At 47.2% G+C, this 17,099-nt stretch overlaps 1 protein-coding gene across 2 annotated transcripts in view; it reads left to right on the top strand.

Annotated features, from left to right (window-relative positions):
- Positions 1–180: 180 nt before the first annotated feature.
- The window catches only part of PSMC3 (proteasome 26S subunit, ATPase 3), a 23,389-nt gene continuing 6,470 nt past the window's right edge, over positions 181–17,099 (top strand). For both annotated transcript variants that reach the window (XM_039538336.1, XM_039538335.1), the window contains exons 1-3: positions 181–353; positions 567–647; positions 15,628–15,753. In XM_039538336.1, the coding sequence (XP_039394270.1) occupies positions 327–353; positions 567–647; positions 15,628–15,753 (234 nt within the window). In that variant the 5' untranslated portion in view covers positions 181–326. The remainder of the gene's footprint in view (positions 354–566; positions 648–15,627; positions 15,754–17,099) is intronic.

A 17,099-nucleotide genomic window follows, 5' to 3' on the forward strand; every position in this document is an offset into this window, starting at 1 on the left:
GAGCGACTCCCTCCGCCCCGGGGAACACCCGCCCCGCAGGCCGGCTGGGCACAGCGCCTGCGCCACCGCCCGGGGAGGGGAGGAGAGGCGGGGCGTGCAGCGGCCACGCCCCTACCCCGCACTAAGATGGCGGTGAGGACATCACTCAGCAGATTTGGGTGATGTCACGTGACTAAGCGGAGGCCGCGGGTGTTTTTTTCCCCGCACGACAGATTCGATTGAGGGCGGGCAGGGGAGAGTGAAGTGGCTGAGCGTGGGGGCGGGGCGGAATCTGCTGTCCCCGACTAGTGCCTTGATTACCTCCAGGAGCGCTCGTCCAGGACAAGATGGCGTCGGTGTGGGATGAGGCTGAGGTGAGGGGCCGGGTACCGGGCGGGAGGCTGGGGAGCGGGCGGGACTCTGAACTCGGGGGCACCAGCCCTGGAACCCTGGTCCCCCGGGAGCCGCCCCCGGCCAGTCGAGTCGGGGTAGCGCCGTGTCCCGTCCCCATGAGTTCGGCTGGCGAGGCCGGGGCGCGAGGGGCCCGGGCTGCCTGGCGGCCGGTGACGGTGACTCTGTCCCCGCAGGACGGCGTTGGCGAGGAGGTGCTGAAAATGTCCACAGAGGAGATTGTGCAGCGAACCCGCCTGCTCGACAGCGAGATCAAGGTGAGGTGGGAGCGGGGGTTGTGGGGCGGTCGCTGTCCCCCGCCCGGCTCTGAAGGCGGAGCAGCGAGAGCGGGGGCTGCTGGCCAGGCACCGAGTTCTAGCAGCAGCAGCAGAGAAGTCCAGCCGCGGGGCAGAGCAGCTCCTGTCCATGTCCCCGTAGACTGGAACGCGCCGCCCAGGGCTGGTGGAAGATCCCGGGGCTCCTGGGCCCAGCCCCCTGCTGTCACTGCTCCCGGAGGGCTCTGCTAGCCTGGAGCTGGGTCCCCCGCCCGGGTAGCTCTTAAGGGCTGTGAGCAGCCCGTGCCCTGCATTGGCATGTCCGGCTCCAGATTTTGGTCTCCGACCTGGCCAGGGGGACGAATCAGGGAGTAGCAAGGGGTCCATTTTCTCTCTGGTCCATTTCAGCCGCCTCTCCCTACACACACCAGGAAGAGGCTGGTGCCACCCCGGGAGGTAGCGCCCCATGCCTGTTCCCTGAGCATGCCCCACTGCTCTCGAGAGCAACCCTACACCTCTGCCTTCCCCATAGGTACACCCACTACTCCCCAGAGTGTCCCCACAGGAGGCCATGGAGTGTGCCCCCGTTGCCCCATACACCACTTCCCATGCCCTACTGCTGCCTGCACTGCTCCTTTTATTTCTGTTAAATGCTGCTGATGTGATGTACTGTACTGTACTGTGCTGCCTTCTGCTGTATACAAGAGTCAAAAGGAGTCTGCAATGTAAAGACAAGGATAAAGGAAGATATTTTGGGAGACTTAGAGCCAAGACTGAATTTATGTTGTTTTTATAATGAAATGATGACAAGGGAATTATATTTGTTAGAAGCGAATCGTTGCTCTCCGCACCTGGTACTTTACAAAGTCACTGGAAATTATAAGATATAAATGGATAGTTAGCAAGTGAGGAACTGTGGCAGGGGAATTAGCAGGTGGGTTGCCAAAGCCATTAATGTTGTTTAGAATTTTAAAATATTATCTTTCAGTATTTTGCTGACACTTGGGAGGAAGGCCTGGGCTTGTAGACCATTTTAGAAGAAGTACATTTTCAAAAGGACTTTGAGCAGATTCTAGGTGCAGAGATGAGTGTACTACACAGGATATAGTTAGTTGAGAACAGCAAAGTAAGGAGTAAAAAGTCTTGAGTGCTGAGGGAGATAAGAAGTGGAGACATTGTTCAGGAGTTTGTAGTAGTTCAAGAGGTTTGAAAAGGCCCTAGTTCTTCTAGTTCCAGAGTCCCCAAACTATGGGGTGGGAATGTTTGGGGGGCCTGGGCCAGCCCCCACGGGGGGCAGGGAGGGAGAACCACCCAGTTCTTGGCCTCAGCTGTTGGCACCATGCCCACCGGTTTGGGGCCTCAGCTTCACTCCTAGCCTCAGCCCCATTGTCAGTTTGGGGACCACTGTTGTAGTTCAGTATTATCATTTGCAGTAGCAGCTTGAATTAGAACATAAGAGTGGCCATACTGGGTCAAACCCACAGTCTATCTAGACCAGTATCCTATCTCTGACAGTGGCCAGTACCAGGGATTTTTAAGGAGGTGAACAGAACAGGGTCATTTCAAGTGGTCCAGACCCTGAGGTTCAGTCCAAGCTTTTGGCAGTATGAGGTTTAGGGACACCCAGAGCATGGGGTTACATCTCTGGCATTTTGGCTAATAGCCATTGTGAATTTATCTAATTCTTTTTTCACAACATCCCATGGCAATGAGTTCCACAGGCTGACTCTGCATTTTGTTTTAAACCTGTTGCCTATTAATTTCATTGGGCGACCTTTAGTTCTTGTGCTATATGAAGGGGTAAATAAATAACGTTTCCCTATTCACTTTCTCCACAGCATTGATAAATTTATAAACCTTTATCATGTTGCCCCCTCCCCTTAGTGTAGTCTCTTCTCGAAGGTGAACAGTCACAGTCGTTTTAATCTCTCCTTCTGTGGAAGCTGTCCATCCCCTAATTTTTGTTACCCTTCTCTGCAACATATTCTAAATTTATTTTATGGGATGACCAGTTCTGCACTCAGTATTCAAGATGTGGGAATACCATGGATTTTTATAGTGGAATTATAATAATTACTGTTTAATTATCTAACCCTTTCGTAATGATTCCTATCACTGTTAGCCTTTTTGACTGTCCCTGCAAATTGTGTAGATGTTTTCAGGAAACTATCCATAATGACTCAGAGCTCTCTTTATTGGGTGGTAACAACTAATTTAGACCTCACCACTTTGTATGTATAGTTGAGATTATTTATTTCATATCAACATTTAATTTTATCTGTCATTTTTGTCATACAGTTTAGTGAGATCCCTTTGTAACTCTTCACAGTTGGCTTTGGACTTAACTATCCTGAGTAATTTTGTATTGTCTGCCAATTTTACCACCTCACTGTTCACCTCCTTTTCCAGGTCATTTATGAATATGTTGAACAGCACAGGTCCCAGTATGGATCCTGGGGGGACCACACTATTTACCTTTCTCCATTGTGAAAACTGACCATTTGTTCCTATCCTTTGTTTCCTGTGCTTCAGAAGAAGTAATAAAAGCCTGCTTAGTGCTCCTAGATGTGCCCTACTGTACGATGATTTTGACTGCATTTCCTCTTATCCATTTGAACTTTGCCACTTTTAATTTTGGTGTCCCTTGTTCTTATATAGTGGAACAGAGTAAAGAGAAGCCTAAACAGTCCTCTGTGTATCAGAGTATTGCCACCAGTGTTAAGGTGGCAGAAACCTCTCCATCGAGCCCTTACTTTCTCTTACACTAAATGCTCAGCATGCTATTTTCCAGGATGTATTGATATAAATCAAGGCAGTTTAAATTTCCAAGTGGAAAGCCTCAATTAAAATAATCAATTTTAATCAACTTTTCCATTTGTACTTAAGTTAATTTCTAAATGAAGTTGCAGTCTCATTGGTTGGTATAACCATTAAAAAGTTGATTTACAACTAAGCAGAGCCTTTACACTAGATTTATTGAATCTTTTTGCTAACTAGAAAGGTACACTGTAGCTATATACATTTATTATTTTCAGATTCTTATCAGTTGTACACTTTTAATAGCTTAGAAAATGGTGAATGATTCTTATTTACTAGATATTAACTTTTTTGCTTATGATTTGTCATGTTGCATCAGGATGGTAACTGGAATTTAATTAAACATGCAAAACAGCATATAACATTTTTTTTTATTAAAGAAAGCAACCTTAAATGTTTTGGATGCACAAATTGCTCTTATCAAAATGTGTTTCATATTTACAACTAGGAACAAGAGGGATTAAATGTAGTCAGTGAATTAAACTGATTATTTCAGGTCAGCCTGGGAAAATTTTCAAATATGCCTAAGAGAATGTGATTGGAGCTTAAGTTCCTACTCTCCTATGTCTCTTGAATATGAGACAACAGTCTCCCAAGTTACTAGTAGATCTCATCCCCTCCCTCCTTGTTTTTATTCAGAGGCTGGAAGAGCAAGACAGGTTTTTTCTGATTTTTCAATTCTTATCGATTACTCAATTTTAAATTAATTAGTTCAAATGGAGAAAATATTCTTTCTGTGCCTTCTGAAGAGGTTACTGCTGTCAAAAGCTGGTTTAGCACTTCAAAAACACTTGTTTCATGTGCTTAGCTAATGCTTAGCTTAGACTTCCACCAGTTCGGTGGTGTGACCTTCTTTAAAATATTAGCAAACATGCATGCTTGAATGGTTCACCTCCAACCCTGCAATTTATTATGGTTGGCCTGATTGATGGGTGATTATTAGATGCACATGTCCTAGCAGCATCTTCTTCAGCAGTTAGGCCTCTAACCTGGTACTTTGGTTTGAGAATATTAATGAGAAGATGAGATGGAGTAAATGCTTGATCAAGCCACTTCGGTATTGCCTGTAGTTTAACTTTGCTGCAGGGCAGAGGTAGGCAACCTATGGCACGCGTGCCGATTTTCAGTAGCACTCACACTGCCCGGGTTCTGGCCACTGGTCCAGGGGGCTCTGCATTTTAATTTAATTTTAATTGAAGCTTCTTAAACATTTAAAAACCTCATTTACTTTACATACAACAATAGTTATAGACTTATAGAAAGAGACCTTCTAAAAATGTTAAAATGTATTATTGGCATATGAAACCTTAAATTAGAGTGAATAAATGAAGACTTGGCACACCACTTCTGAAAGGTTGCCGATCCCTGTTGCAGGGTATTTCTGTCTTTAGTGTCTTGTAGTTTTTTCAAATTTTCAACAGCATCATCAGTACAGCAGCAATCTTTCTGAATTTTGTCCATGACTCTGGAAATAGGTTTAGTATATTCAGCATATTTTCTACATTTCTCCTTAGTCTAATGTTGACTACTTTGACTGTGGTAGTTCCATCTCTGTCATGATTTCCTTTACAAATTGTCATCAGAATAGGCCAGTTCTTAATAAATAGCTTGAAACAATTAACCACTGAATACCATTGTACATCTTGGGGGAGAATTGGTTTGTATCCTTCTGCTGTCTTTAGTGATGCTGAAGCAAAGTGATTGTTGCAGAAGTATTTTGCTATTTCAGCATTATTTTCCTTTATTCCTGGAGTTGTACTTAAGTCTTTGGCTAAAAGACTAATCAAATTAATACCTCACCCATATGTTGTAAGTTTCAGGTTCTCTGCATTATTTTTGTCTATTTTTTTTCTCATCTTTGCTACATTTGCAGCATTGTATGTGACAAAGCTATGCAATTGACACTTGAATTTTTGTTCACAGTTTGTTACAGCTTTTATTGCTATTTCTTTTATGCATTCTGTTGTATGGGGGGGGGAGGGCGGGATTTCCTGATGTATCAGTTGTTTCTGTAAAATAGTAAGCCCTATCTTCTGTTGTCACACAAGCACATATTACTGGATCATTGTGCACATTGTTCCACCCATCAAGACTCAGATTAACAAAATTTCCATCAATATCTTTTTGTACACTGTTCAATTTCCTTCTCATACTCTGTTAGTCTATAAGGTGCCACAGGATTCTTTGCTGCTTTTACAGATCCAGACTAACACGGCTACCCCTCTGATACTTCTCGTACACTGTATCCAGCTACTGTCTAGCAATGTCTGCTCTGCCAAGTGGAGTGCAGCTTGGTCGTAATGATTGAACCATGTCAGTGAAATGTTTGTTCTGAAAAAGACGAAGGGTAGAAATTGTTGCATAAGTCAACTGAGCAATCTATGGAGTTCTGCTGGAATTTGCTGGTTCTGATTACAGAAATCCATGGTTTTACTTGATGATTATATTGGTAATTTACTGTCTGAGATATGTTTGGTTGCATATGAAATACTAGACATTGCAGATGTTGGCTGTTCATAACACCATACATCTAAGCTGACTCCTGAAGCAAAATGGTGTGTGTGTTTTTATTAAAAAAAAAAAAAAGTCACTGTTAATCATTGAGTATTACTCAGCGTACTGCTTTAAAAAAATGAGATTGTAAATGAAAGATTCCTCCTGCTGCATCTGTTTGTACCACTGTTAAAATGATATTTTTATTATAGACCCAGTTTTATAGGGAAAATAATTATTAAATTATAAGGATAATTTAAGTCCATTTAAACCCTTGTCTTCTAGCAACATACCAAACAACTTGGGGGGGAAAAATCCCACATTTTTAAATGTTAAAACTCATAAATGCCTAATAAAACGTGACTTTTAAATAGGAAATCTCCAGCTAGGCTATTTTATTATTGCTGGACTTCTGACATGATTTTTTATTGTTCAATATAACAGTAAAATGTAATTGATAAATACTCCCACAACAAACTAACATACCAATTATATTTTGAACACAAACATTTTGAAAATATAAGCAATACACCCAAAACGCACATTTATTATTCTAATCTGTTATTAGGCAGGCCATAAGAATGATGCAAAAATAAGCTTACTAGTAGGTTGATGCAAATTGTTCAGACATGTTACACTACTGTATTTTTTAATTTAACCATGAAGATGGAGGCAGTTGAGAAATTAAAGGATTTCTGTTTGTGTCTGTCTAGTAGATATTGAAGGAGACAGTTCTTCTTCGAGTGATTGCTCCTATGCATTCCAGTTAGGTGTGTGCGTGCCGCATGCACGTTCGTCGGAAGATTTTTACCCTAGCAACACTCGGTGGGTCGGCTGGGCGCCCCCTGGAGTGGCGCCGCTATGGCTCAGGATATATACCCCTGCCGACCCATCCGCCCTTCAGTTCCTTCTTGCCGGCTACTCCGACAGTGGGGAAGGAGGGCGGGTCTGGAATGGATAGGAGCAACAGATCTCGAAGAACAACAGTTACAACGGTGAGTAACCGTCTTTTTTTTTTCTTCGAGTGATTGCTCCTATGCATTCCAGTTAGGTGATTCCCAAGCCTTACGTAGGCGGTGGGGTCGGAGTTAGATGTTGCAGAATGCAAAACTGCTGAGCCAAAGGCTGCATCAGCTCTGGACTTTTGGACCAATGAGGCAAAGGTGTGGACCGAGGACCAGGTAGTTGCACGACACAACCCCTGAAAGGGTATGTGAGCCAGGAAGGCAACAGAGAAGCCGGAGCCCTGGTGGAATGTGCAGTAAGGTGGTTCTATGGAACATGGGCCAAAACACAGGAGGTGCGGATGCACAACGACATTGAAGATGAAATCCTCTAGGAGGAGACAGGTATGCCCTTCGTCCGGTATGCCGGTACGACGAAAGTTTGGGGGCGCTACGAAAGGGCTTTGTCCGCTCGATATAGATTGCGGACGCCCTATGGACGTCTAGGGAGGGCAATTGTTGCTCTCCTTGCGATGAGTATGGCTTCGGAAAGAAGACCGGAAGGAATGATATCCTGGTTGATATGAGAGGCCGACACCACCTTAGGGGGGAAGGTCGGACGTGGTAACAACTGCCCTTGTCCTTGAGGAACACAGTATACCGTGGGTCCATCGTGAGAGCCTGAAGCTCGGAGACTCGTCTGGCCGATAGAAAGGCTACAAGGAAAACTGTCTTCCAGGACAGGTGTCAGCGAGCATGTTGTCAGTGGCTTGAATGGGGCAATCATAAAACTGGTTAGAACCAGGTTGAAGACCCAGGTTTTGGCGGGGGCCAACTGGGGGGGGGATAACACTCCAAACCCTTGAGGAACCTATAAACCACAAGGTGTAAGAATACAGAGTGGTCACTCTCCGCTGGGTGGAAGGGAGAGATGGCTGCCAAGTGTACCCTTAAGGAGGACCGCGCCCGGTGCTGCTGTTTGAGAGACCAGAGGTAGACCAAGACGGACTGGATCGGGACCTCGGCGGGAGAAACATTGTGCGTTACATAGCAGCAGGAAAAACGCTTCCACTTTGCCAGATACGTTAACCGAGTGGAAGATTTCCTACCATCCAGGAGAATCCTGTAGAACCGAGGCAGAACAATGTAACTCGGATCAGTTCAGCCATGCAGCAGCCATGCTGTGAGGTGCAGGGTTTACAAGTCTGGGTGGTGAAGTTTACCGTGATCCCGCGCTATGGGGTCTGGGCAAAGAGGCAGGGAAATAGGGTTGGCTACCGACAGGGGTAGCAACCTGGTGTACCAGTGCTGCCTGGGCCACGCTGGAGCGATCATGATCAGGTGCGCTCTGTCCCTGCGGAGTTTCAGCAGGACCCTGTGAACCAGCCGGAACAGTGGAAAAACGTACAGCCGATGACTCATCCACAGCATCAGAAAACACCTCCAAGATCGAGGCCGGGGAGAGGCCTTGGAATGAAGAGAACTTCTCTCTTTTCGTTCTCGCGAGAGCAAAGAGGGCTATGCGGGGAAAGTCCCACTTCCGAAAAACGGAATGGATAATGTCCGGAGGAAACGACCACTTGTGAGACAGGAAGGATCTGCTGAGGCGATCCGCCAGCTGAAACGCCTGGTATACAAGGCAGACTGCTCTCAGCTCTCGGACATCGATGTGCAAGGCCAGCTCTTGAGCTGACCGAAGGCCGTGAGTGCGAAACTGACCCAGGTGAGCACCCAGCCGAGAGATGGGGTGTCTGTCACGAGGGACCCCGAGGGGTGAATGGAACAGCATCCCTGGATACACCAGGGAGGGAGCTGACTCCCGGTCGAGGGAGCCTAGGATGCTCAGGGGGAACAAGACGACCATGAGTATGCTATCTCTGCCCGGGTGGTACACCAAGGTGAGCCACGATTGAAGTGGACGGAAGCGAAGCCTGGCACGTTTGGAAACAAATGTGCAGACAGCCATGTGACTCAGGAAACCTAGGCAAGTGCGAGCCAAAGTTGTCGGGAAGGTCCGTAGACCTTGTACAATTGTTACCATCGCCTGAAACCGAGGCTGAGGTAAGCAGGCTCTGGCGAGACTGGAGTCCAGGATGGTCCCAATGAATTCTATTCCCTGTGTGGGAATCAGAGTGGATTATTCTATTGATCATCAGGCCTAGACACAGGAATAGGTCCGTGTCGATGCCCACATGACTGGTAACTTGGGCCCGGTGGTCCCTCGCATGAGCCAATCGTCTAGATACGGAGAACGTGTATCTGACGGTGGCGAAGAGAGGCGGCGACTACAGCCCTGCACTTTGAATACACTTGGGCTGTATAGAGGCCAACCGGGAGGGCCTGGAAACGACGGTAGGCCCCCAACCGGGGGTACCTTCTGTGTGGAAGAGAAATGGCGACGTGAAAATACGCGCCCTTCATATCGAGGGCGGCATTCCAGTCTTCGGGACATCGTGAACTTGTTGGGGTCCCGCAGGTCTAGGATAGGTCTGAGACCTCCCTTCGCCTAGGGGATTAGGTTTCGTCCTTAGATACCTCCTGTATAGCTCCGATGAAGAGGAGCGTCCGCACCTCTTGCAAGAGGAATCGCTCGTGAGAGGGGTCCCTAAGAGGGACGAGGATGGGTAGGCCTTTTGTCCCATTGTGGTTAGAAGGACCGCAATTTTGGCTCCTTTGGGGTCCTGATTGACACCTACGACCGCGTAAGCGACGCCTGCTGGCAAAGTCCTGTCTTTGTCTAGTCGCAGGGTAAGAGCGGTGAGGCTGGGGACGGAAAGGTCGGCGCTGAAGCACCGGCGTGTGCATGCCAAGAGAGAGCGCAAAGTGACCCTGCTGCCCTTTAGGCTTTGCAGCCTAGGGCCAGTGTTTTCAGAGAACAGGCCTTTGCCATTGAAGGGCAAGTCCTGTATAGCGTGCAGCAGCTGCGAGGGAAGGCTCGATAACTGGAGTCATGAAATGCGCCTCATGGCAACACCCGAGGCCAGAGTCGTGGCAGCGGAGTCAGCTGCATCCAACGAGGCCTGGAGGGAAGCCCTCGCCAGCTTTTCTTTTGTTCCAGGGCATCGAACTCTTGACGGGAGTTCTGAAGAACTGACTCTGTAAATTTGCCCACCGCCACCCATAGTAGCGGCTAAGCAGAGCTTGCTAGTTTGCTACACAAAGTTTCAGGGTTCCTGCCAAGTACATCGTACGGCCCAGTAAGACCATTCGCCTAGCCTCCTTGGATTTAGCTGCTGGTGCCTGTTGGCCATGGCGTTCCGTCCCATTGAGGGACTGGACGACAAGGGAGCGGGGGGGGGGGAGATGTACATATAGGTACTCGTACCCCCTGGAGGATACCATGTACTTGTATTTAGATCAGAGGAGGGCCCGAGGAGTATGTTCCTGCCCCCGCCTCATCTGGGGAGGTGGAAGAAGAAAGGCCAGGTACAAGCGGGTCCTGTGTGGGCTCGCGCTCCAGGACGACCTCCTGATCCTGTGGGATCTGGGAGCCCGGTGGCTGAACCGGGGCTTGCTCTGTACCGGTCGGAGGGGAATGGCTAACTGTCACCTCTGGCACCCAGAGCTCCGACGGAACGGAGCGAGATGGGACCACCGGTACGCCTCTGGCGTGGTAGTACACCCAAGGTGACTAGAATGACCACTGATAGGTCTCCTGGAAGACTCTGGAGGGCACATCGGAAAACCGAGTACTGCGCATATGAAGTGTCCGCACGGGGCAACACTGATGCGTGGCTGGATGGCCCTGGAGGAGCTGAAAAGCCCTTGGTAGAGTCTCCCTCTCTAACTGACGTCGCTCGACACGGCACCAGGGATAGGTACCGGGAGACATACCGGTACCGAGAACGGGACCTGCCACCGGAGCTGTGCCGGGCGGTCGACTGAGAGCGCGAGGCTCAATGATCAGGAGTGGCTACGGGAGTCCCGGTGCCTGGGGCGGTGCCGGGAGCTGGATCAGTGCTGAGTGTACCGGGCCGGCAAATGGGACGCTGACCGGTGCCGCGAGTACTACTGGTACCGAAATGGAGAACGGTGCCGAGACTGCGAGCGGCGTCGGGACCTCGATCGGTGACGGGACCGAGAACGTCTGCGGGGCCGCGATCGTGAACGGTGCCGCTCTGTGGTGCCGACGCCGGGTGGCGTGAGCAAGACAGGCTCGCCGATAGACAATATAACCTGCACCGGCGGTGCCGGGGGTTAAAGCCGCGCAGGCTCTGCCCTTGCCATCAACTCCCTCACTGTGGAAATGTTTCCGGCGTGGAGGGAATAGTGAGCTCGACCACAGCTCGCACCGGGGAGCGTTCAGGTGCTGGACTCGACGGCTCTTGCCTGGCCGGAGGTAACGGTGCGGATATTGTCGGTGCCGCAGCAGACATCGGTGCCGGGCGATCCCACTGAGCATAGTGCTCGGCTGCGGAGCAGGCGGCTCGGACGCAGCTTCATAGCGAGCTCGACCACGGTTCGTACCGGGGAGCATTCCAGCACCGGACTCGACGGCTCTTGCCTGGCCGGAGTTAATGGTGCGGATATTGTCGGTGCCGGGCGATCCCACTGAGCATAGTGCTCGGCTGCGGAGCAGGCGGCTCGGACGCAGCTTCATAGCGAGCTCGACCACGGTTCGTACCGGGGAGCATTCCAGCACCGGACTCGACGGCTCTTGCCTGGCCGGAGTTAATGGTGCGGATATTGTCGGTGCCGCGGCGGACATCGGTGCCGGATGATCCGACTGAGCATAGCGCTCGGCTGCGGAGCAGGTGGCTCAGACGCAGCAAGGATATTGTGCCTCTTCATCCTCCAGGAGAGGGATCCATGCTGAGTGGAAGCCAGCGATGGCCGGTGCCGAGAGGCTTTGGCGGTACCAGCGATCTGGTGCCGAAGGAGCGCTCCTTGAAGACTAACCAGCGCTCGGCGCCGAGAGCGGAGGAGCAAGAGCTGCCTCCCTCAGGAGCTGTTTGAGACGAAAGTCCCGCTCCCCTTTGTCAGATTAAAGGCCTCACAAATGCGGCACTTATCTGTGAGGTGAGATCCCTCGAGGCACTTAGGAGAGGATCTCTTGTCAGCATCGGCTTGTGGCCGGCTGAGCATTATAAAACCCTGTGGACCGGGCATCGGACCCGGCACCGGGTGAGGGGATGGGGATAAACCCCGAACCCCTGTGAAATAAATACACTATACTATACTACAAACAAATAAAGTTAACTACAACTATAAACATCTGAACTATATACTTAACGAGAGAAACTACAAGTAGCTAGGGAAGTGGAGGTCAGCTAAGCCGCGCTCCACTGTTCCAACGACCGACACGGGCGGTAAGAAGGAACTGAGGGGCGGATGGGTCGGCAGGGGTATATATCCTGCGCCATAGCGGCGCCACTCCAGGGGGCGCCCAGCCGACCCACCGAGTGTTGCTAGGGTAAAAATCTTCCGACAAACATGCACGTTACTTGAAGTTCCAGAAGCAAGGGCTATTATTTACTGGGTAGATCAGTCAGTACTCTCCAGCTCATGGAAAGACAGGTTTCCATGGTGGCTGGAGTCATAAATATTCCTAATTTGAGAACTGAGGCAATCAGAGCTCAGGTAGGAAGAAGCTATAAAATAGGAGTCTGAGACCATCCAGGTGGGCTAAGTGATGATCCTGATAAGATACATGATGGTGTTTCCTGGAGTGAGAGGCCAGATTCCAGTGACTGTGACGACTTTGCCAGTCTCTTGTACTCAGTAATACAGTCCCTGGGTCTCCCACGGGATCTTAATATAGTACATGACCTACTGTGCCATATTTGTAAAGCTTGATCTCAAAAGTTAGAAAGAATCAGAGGAAAAGCATCTATGTATATATAGAAAACCAGACTTTAATGCAAAGGTTTTGATAAAGGCTCATGGTGTCAGCATATTTAATTTTAATTTTATTTTTATTTAAATGTTTGAAGAGATTATAATAAATTGAAGCCTTAACATATTTTGTATTAAATTCAGATTTCTTTTTAAACAGATTTATTTTAAAAAAGAAAACTTACTATAACTTAAATAACAAAACAAACAAAAAAACAATTTTTAGCCATCCTACTATTTGTCTGTTCATATTTCTCTAAATCACATCTCCAGATGCTTGTATCCAGGGGTGCTGGAACAATTCGTATAGTGAGGGTGCTGAGAGCCATTGAATCAAACTAAACCCTGCATATGATGGAAACCACTGCAAGCCAGGTGGTGTGGCAACACCTCTGGTTCCAGCACCTATGCTTCTATTGTGACATAAGCAAATTTCTATAGATTCACTGTAGCATAATCCTACAGTGTTAGAAAATTATTAGGGCTGTCAATCACAGTTGACTCATGCCGTTAACTCAAAAAAAAATCACACTTTAAAAATTAATCGTAGTTTTAATCACACTGTTAAACAATAGAATACCAATTGAAATTTATTAAGTATTTTGGATGTTTTTCTACATTTTCACGTGTATTGTATTTTGTGTTGTAATTGAAATCAAACTGTATATTTTTATTACAAATATTTGCACTGTAAAAATGATAAAGAAAATAAATAGTATTTTTCAGTTCACCTCATACAAGTACTGTAGTGCAGTCTTTGTTGTGAAAGTGCAATTTACAAATGTAGAGGTTTTTTTGTTACATAACTACTCAAAAACAAAACAATGTAAAATTTCAGAGCCTACAAGTCCACTCAGTCCTACTTCTTGTTCAGCCAGTCGCTAAGACAAACAAGTTTGTTTGCATTTACAGGAGATAATGCTGCCCTCTTCTTATTTACAATGTCACCAGAAAGTGAGAACAGGTATTTGCATGGCACTTTTGTAGCCAGCATTGCAAGATATTTACGTGCCAGATATGCTAAACATTTGTATGCCCCTTCATGCTTCGGCTGTCATTCCAGAGGACATGCTTTCCTGCTGATGACGCTCGTTTAAAAAAAGCGTTCATTAAATTTGTGACTGAACTTCTTGGGGGAGAATTGTATGTCCCCTGTTCTGTTTTACCCACATTCTGCCATGAATTTCATATTATACCCGTCTCGGATGATGACCCAGCACATGTTGTTCATTTTAATTCACTGCTGTTTTCACAAAACGCAAAGAAGGTACCTATGTGAGATTTCTAAAGATAGCTACAGCACTTGACCCAAGGTTTAAGAATCTGAATTGCCGTCCAAAATCTGAGAGGGATGAGGTGTGGAGCATGCTTTCAGAAGTCTTAAAAGAGCAACACTCTGATGTGGAAACTACAGAACCCGAATCACCAAAAAAGAAAATCAACCTTCTGCTGGTGGCATCTGACTCAGATAATGAAAATGAGCATGGTTTGGGCCGCACTGCTTTGGATGGTTATCAAGCAGAACCTGTCCTCAGCATGGACACATGTCCACTGTAATGGTGGTTGAAGCATGAAGGGATACATGAATCTTTAGTGCATCCTATCAGAACCCTTGTTCTCACTTTCAGGTAACATTGTAAACAAGAGGCAGGCAGCATTATCTCCTGCAAGTGTAAACAAACTTGTTTGAGCGAGCAAGAAGTAGGACTGAGTGGACTTGCAGTCTCTAAAATTTTACATTATTTTATTTTTGGATTTAGTTTTTTTGTACATAATTCTACATTTGTAAGTTCAACTTTCATGATAGAGATTGCATTACAGTATTTGTTATTAGGTTAATTGAAAAATACTATTTCTTTTGATTTTTTACAGTGCAAATACTTGTAATAAAAAATAAAGTGAGCACTGTATACTTTATTCTGTGTAATTTAAATCAATGTATTTGAAAATGTAGAAAGCAACAACAAATATTTAAATAAATGGTATTTTATTATTGTTTAAAAAAATTAATTACCATTAATCGCACTGTTAATCACTTGACAGCCCTAAAAATTATCGTTGATGTAGAGCACTGTTGTGCTCTGCACTGGAGAAATGTCAATGGAAACTGTTCCTTGCCTTGAGACGTTTACAATCTAAAAATGGTGAATTTGAGGGAAGGATGAGTTTGCCATTGGATAGAAATCAGTTAATTCAGATCTAAGTAGACTCAGAGAGATTAGTTGATATCATGGTGTTTTCTAGGGATACCAGCCTCTTCCTCTGGAGGCAGGAAGTGAGCGGATAAGGCAGCACTATAGATAGCAAGGCAGAATTTGATTATTTTGTTGGATACAATCCACCAAAATTGTATTAATCTTTATTTTTAAGCATTTTTCCAATTTTTATGCACTCACTGAGATCTCTCTGAGTTGCCTTCAAGGAGTTTTGTGCAAGAGACAGGACTGATATTCCAGGCTGATCAACAATAACCTGTCCAGCATCCGGAAAATGTTTTAAAAGTGATTTGCAATTTCTCCAATCCTTAAATGCAGGAACAAGTGTGGGGCTTGAGTGTGCCAATTGATGGGAATAAAATGTGAAAACAATTCTTCCAAAACAAAGTCTCCTGCTCCCATGAGAAGGAATTCAAATTCCTGGGTAGTTTTAGAATTCTTCAGACGGCATCAGGAGGAAATGATTTGGGGGCACTGATGAGTTGAGACCAGAATGGTAAAGGGCTGTGTACCTCAATCCCTGAAGTCACACCACTTAGCCTAATCTGTTTTGCCCTTACATTTTCCCTCCTTCTTCCAAACTGTCTCCTAGGATTCATTCTGATCTTCTGATTGTGTGTATATCTGTATTTGTTTCTTTGTTCTGCTAAGGTTATTCCTAACTTGTGCTGATTTCAGATAATGAAGAGCGAGGTGCTGAGAGTTACCCATGAGCTGCAGGCCATGAAAGATAAGATCAAAGAGAATAGTGAGAAGATCAAAGTGAACAAAACCCTGCCTTATCTCGTTTCCAATGTCATTGAGGTGAGTGTTGTGCCCTTTTGGAGTAATGTTAGGAGCGATACCTTATTGGGAGCACAGCTTTTAATTTTAAGAGGTGCCTTCGCTAATTGGGGGTGGAGGGTCAGTGGCTGGAGCAGAGGACTGTGTGTAGTGAATCAATCTAAGTTGGGACCAGTGACTTCCTCTTTTTGTTTCCCAATCTTTAAAATGGAAACAGTTAGCAGATATTGATGTGTAAGGCCTGGTCTACACATACTTTTTGTACTGATTTAGCTATTTTGATTAGGGGGGTTAATTTTTCAACTGAAATAGTTAGTGGTACAACACCCTAGTGTAGGTGCAGTTCCATCAGTATAAAAGTGATTATACTGAGGGCTGGCCTACACTAGGAAGTTAAGCTAACCAAGCTACATCTCTCAGGGGTGTGAAAATTTCACTCCTTGAGAGATCTCATTAGGCCAACCTAAGCCATGGTGTAAACAGCACTAGGTCAACGGAAGAATTCTTCAGTCAACCCTACCTATCACCTCTCGGAGGTAGATTTACTACAGCAACAGAAGAATTCCTTCTGTTGTTGCAGCAATTGTCTACACTGAAGCATTACAGCGGTGCAGCTTACTCCTGGGCGAATTCTGTGCCACTGCACATGCACAGAAGTTATATCCCCCACAGATTTCTTTGCTTCCCCACAGAAAAATGACTGAGTGGGAAGCAAAGGGAAGCCATGAGTGGTCATGTGCTCCTCCCCAGCAGTATGTTTTGGGTGTCCAGGGCAGCCAGGAGAGAGGTAAATCACGGGAAGGGGGTGGGTCTGGGGAAGATCCGGCTGGTGGCTCCTACCCTGTGCCGGGCTCAGCTGCTAGTCCCGGCTGGGCTGGGGAGGACGGGACTTCGTCTTTCCCTGCACGGCATCCAGGGCAGGGTCAGACCCAGCCCCAGTTTTCTCCCCCAGCTTCAGGAAGTTCTGCAAGCCCTGCCCCCCCCCCCCCCCCCCATGCTTCCTGCACCCATTGCTCCTCAGCTGCAGAAGGAAGGATCCCTGTACCTGGAGCTGCTCCCCGATCCGCCCAATCCCCATGCATCCTGACCCTCCCACCGAGCATCCAACCCCCCCACACACACACTTTGGCCCCCCCGACGAACCCCACTCCCCCAGGATCTGGGCCCCCCCAGCCTGCTTAGCCCCAACCACTTTCACCTGAACCTCCCTGCAGAGTTCCATTACCGTTGCACCCAGAACCCCCCAGCAAGCCCTTGTACATCCAGATCTCTTCCCCACACACACTCCCCACAACTGGATCCACTGAGCCGCCCGCATCGAAATTGCCCTGCACAGACAGAACCCTCTCAACCCACACCTGGATCCC

The sequence above is a fragment of the Mauremys reevesii genome, linkage group 4 (assembly GCF_016161935.1).
Source record: "Mauremys reevesii isolate NIE-2019 linkage group 4, ASM1616193v1, whole genome shotgun sequence".
Lineage (NCBI taxonomy): Eukaryota > Metazoa > Chordata > Testudines > Geoemydidae > Mauremys > Mauremys reevesii.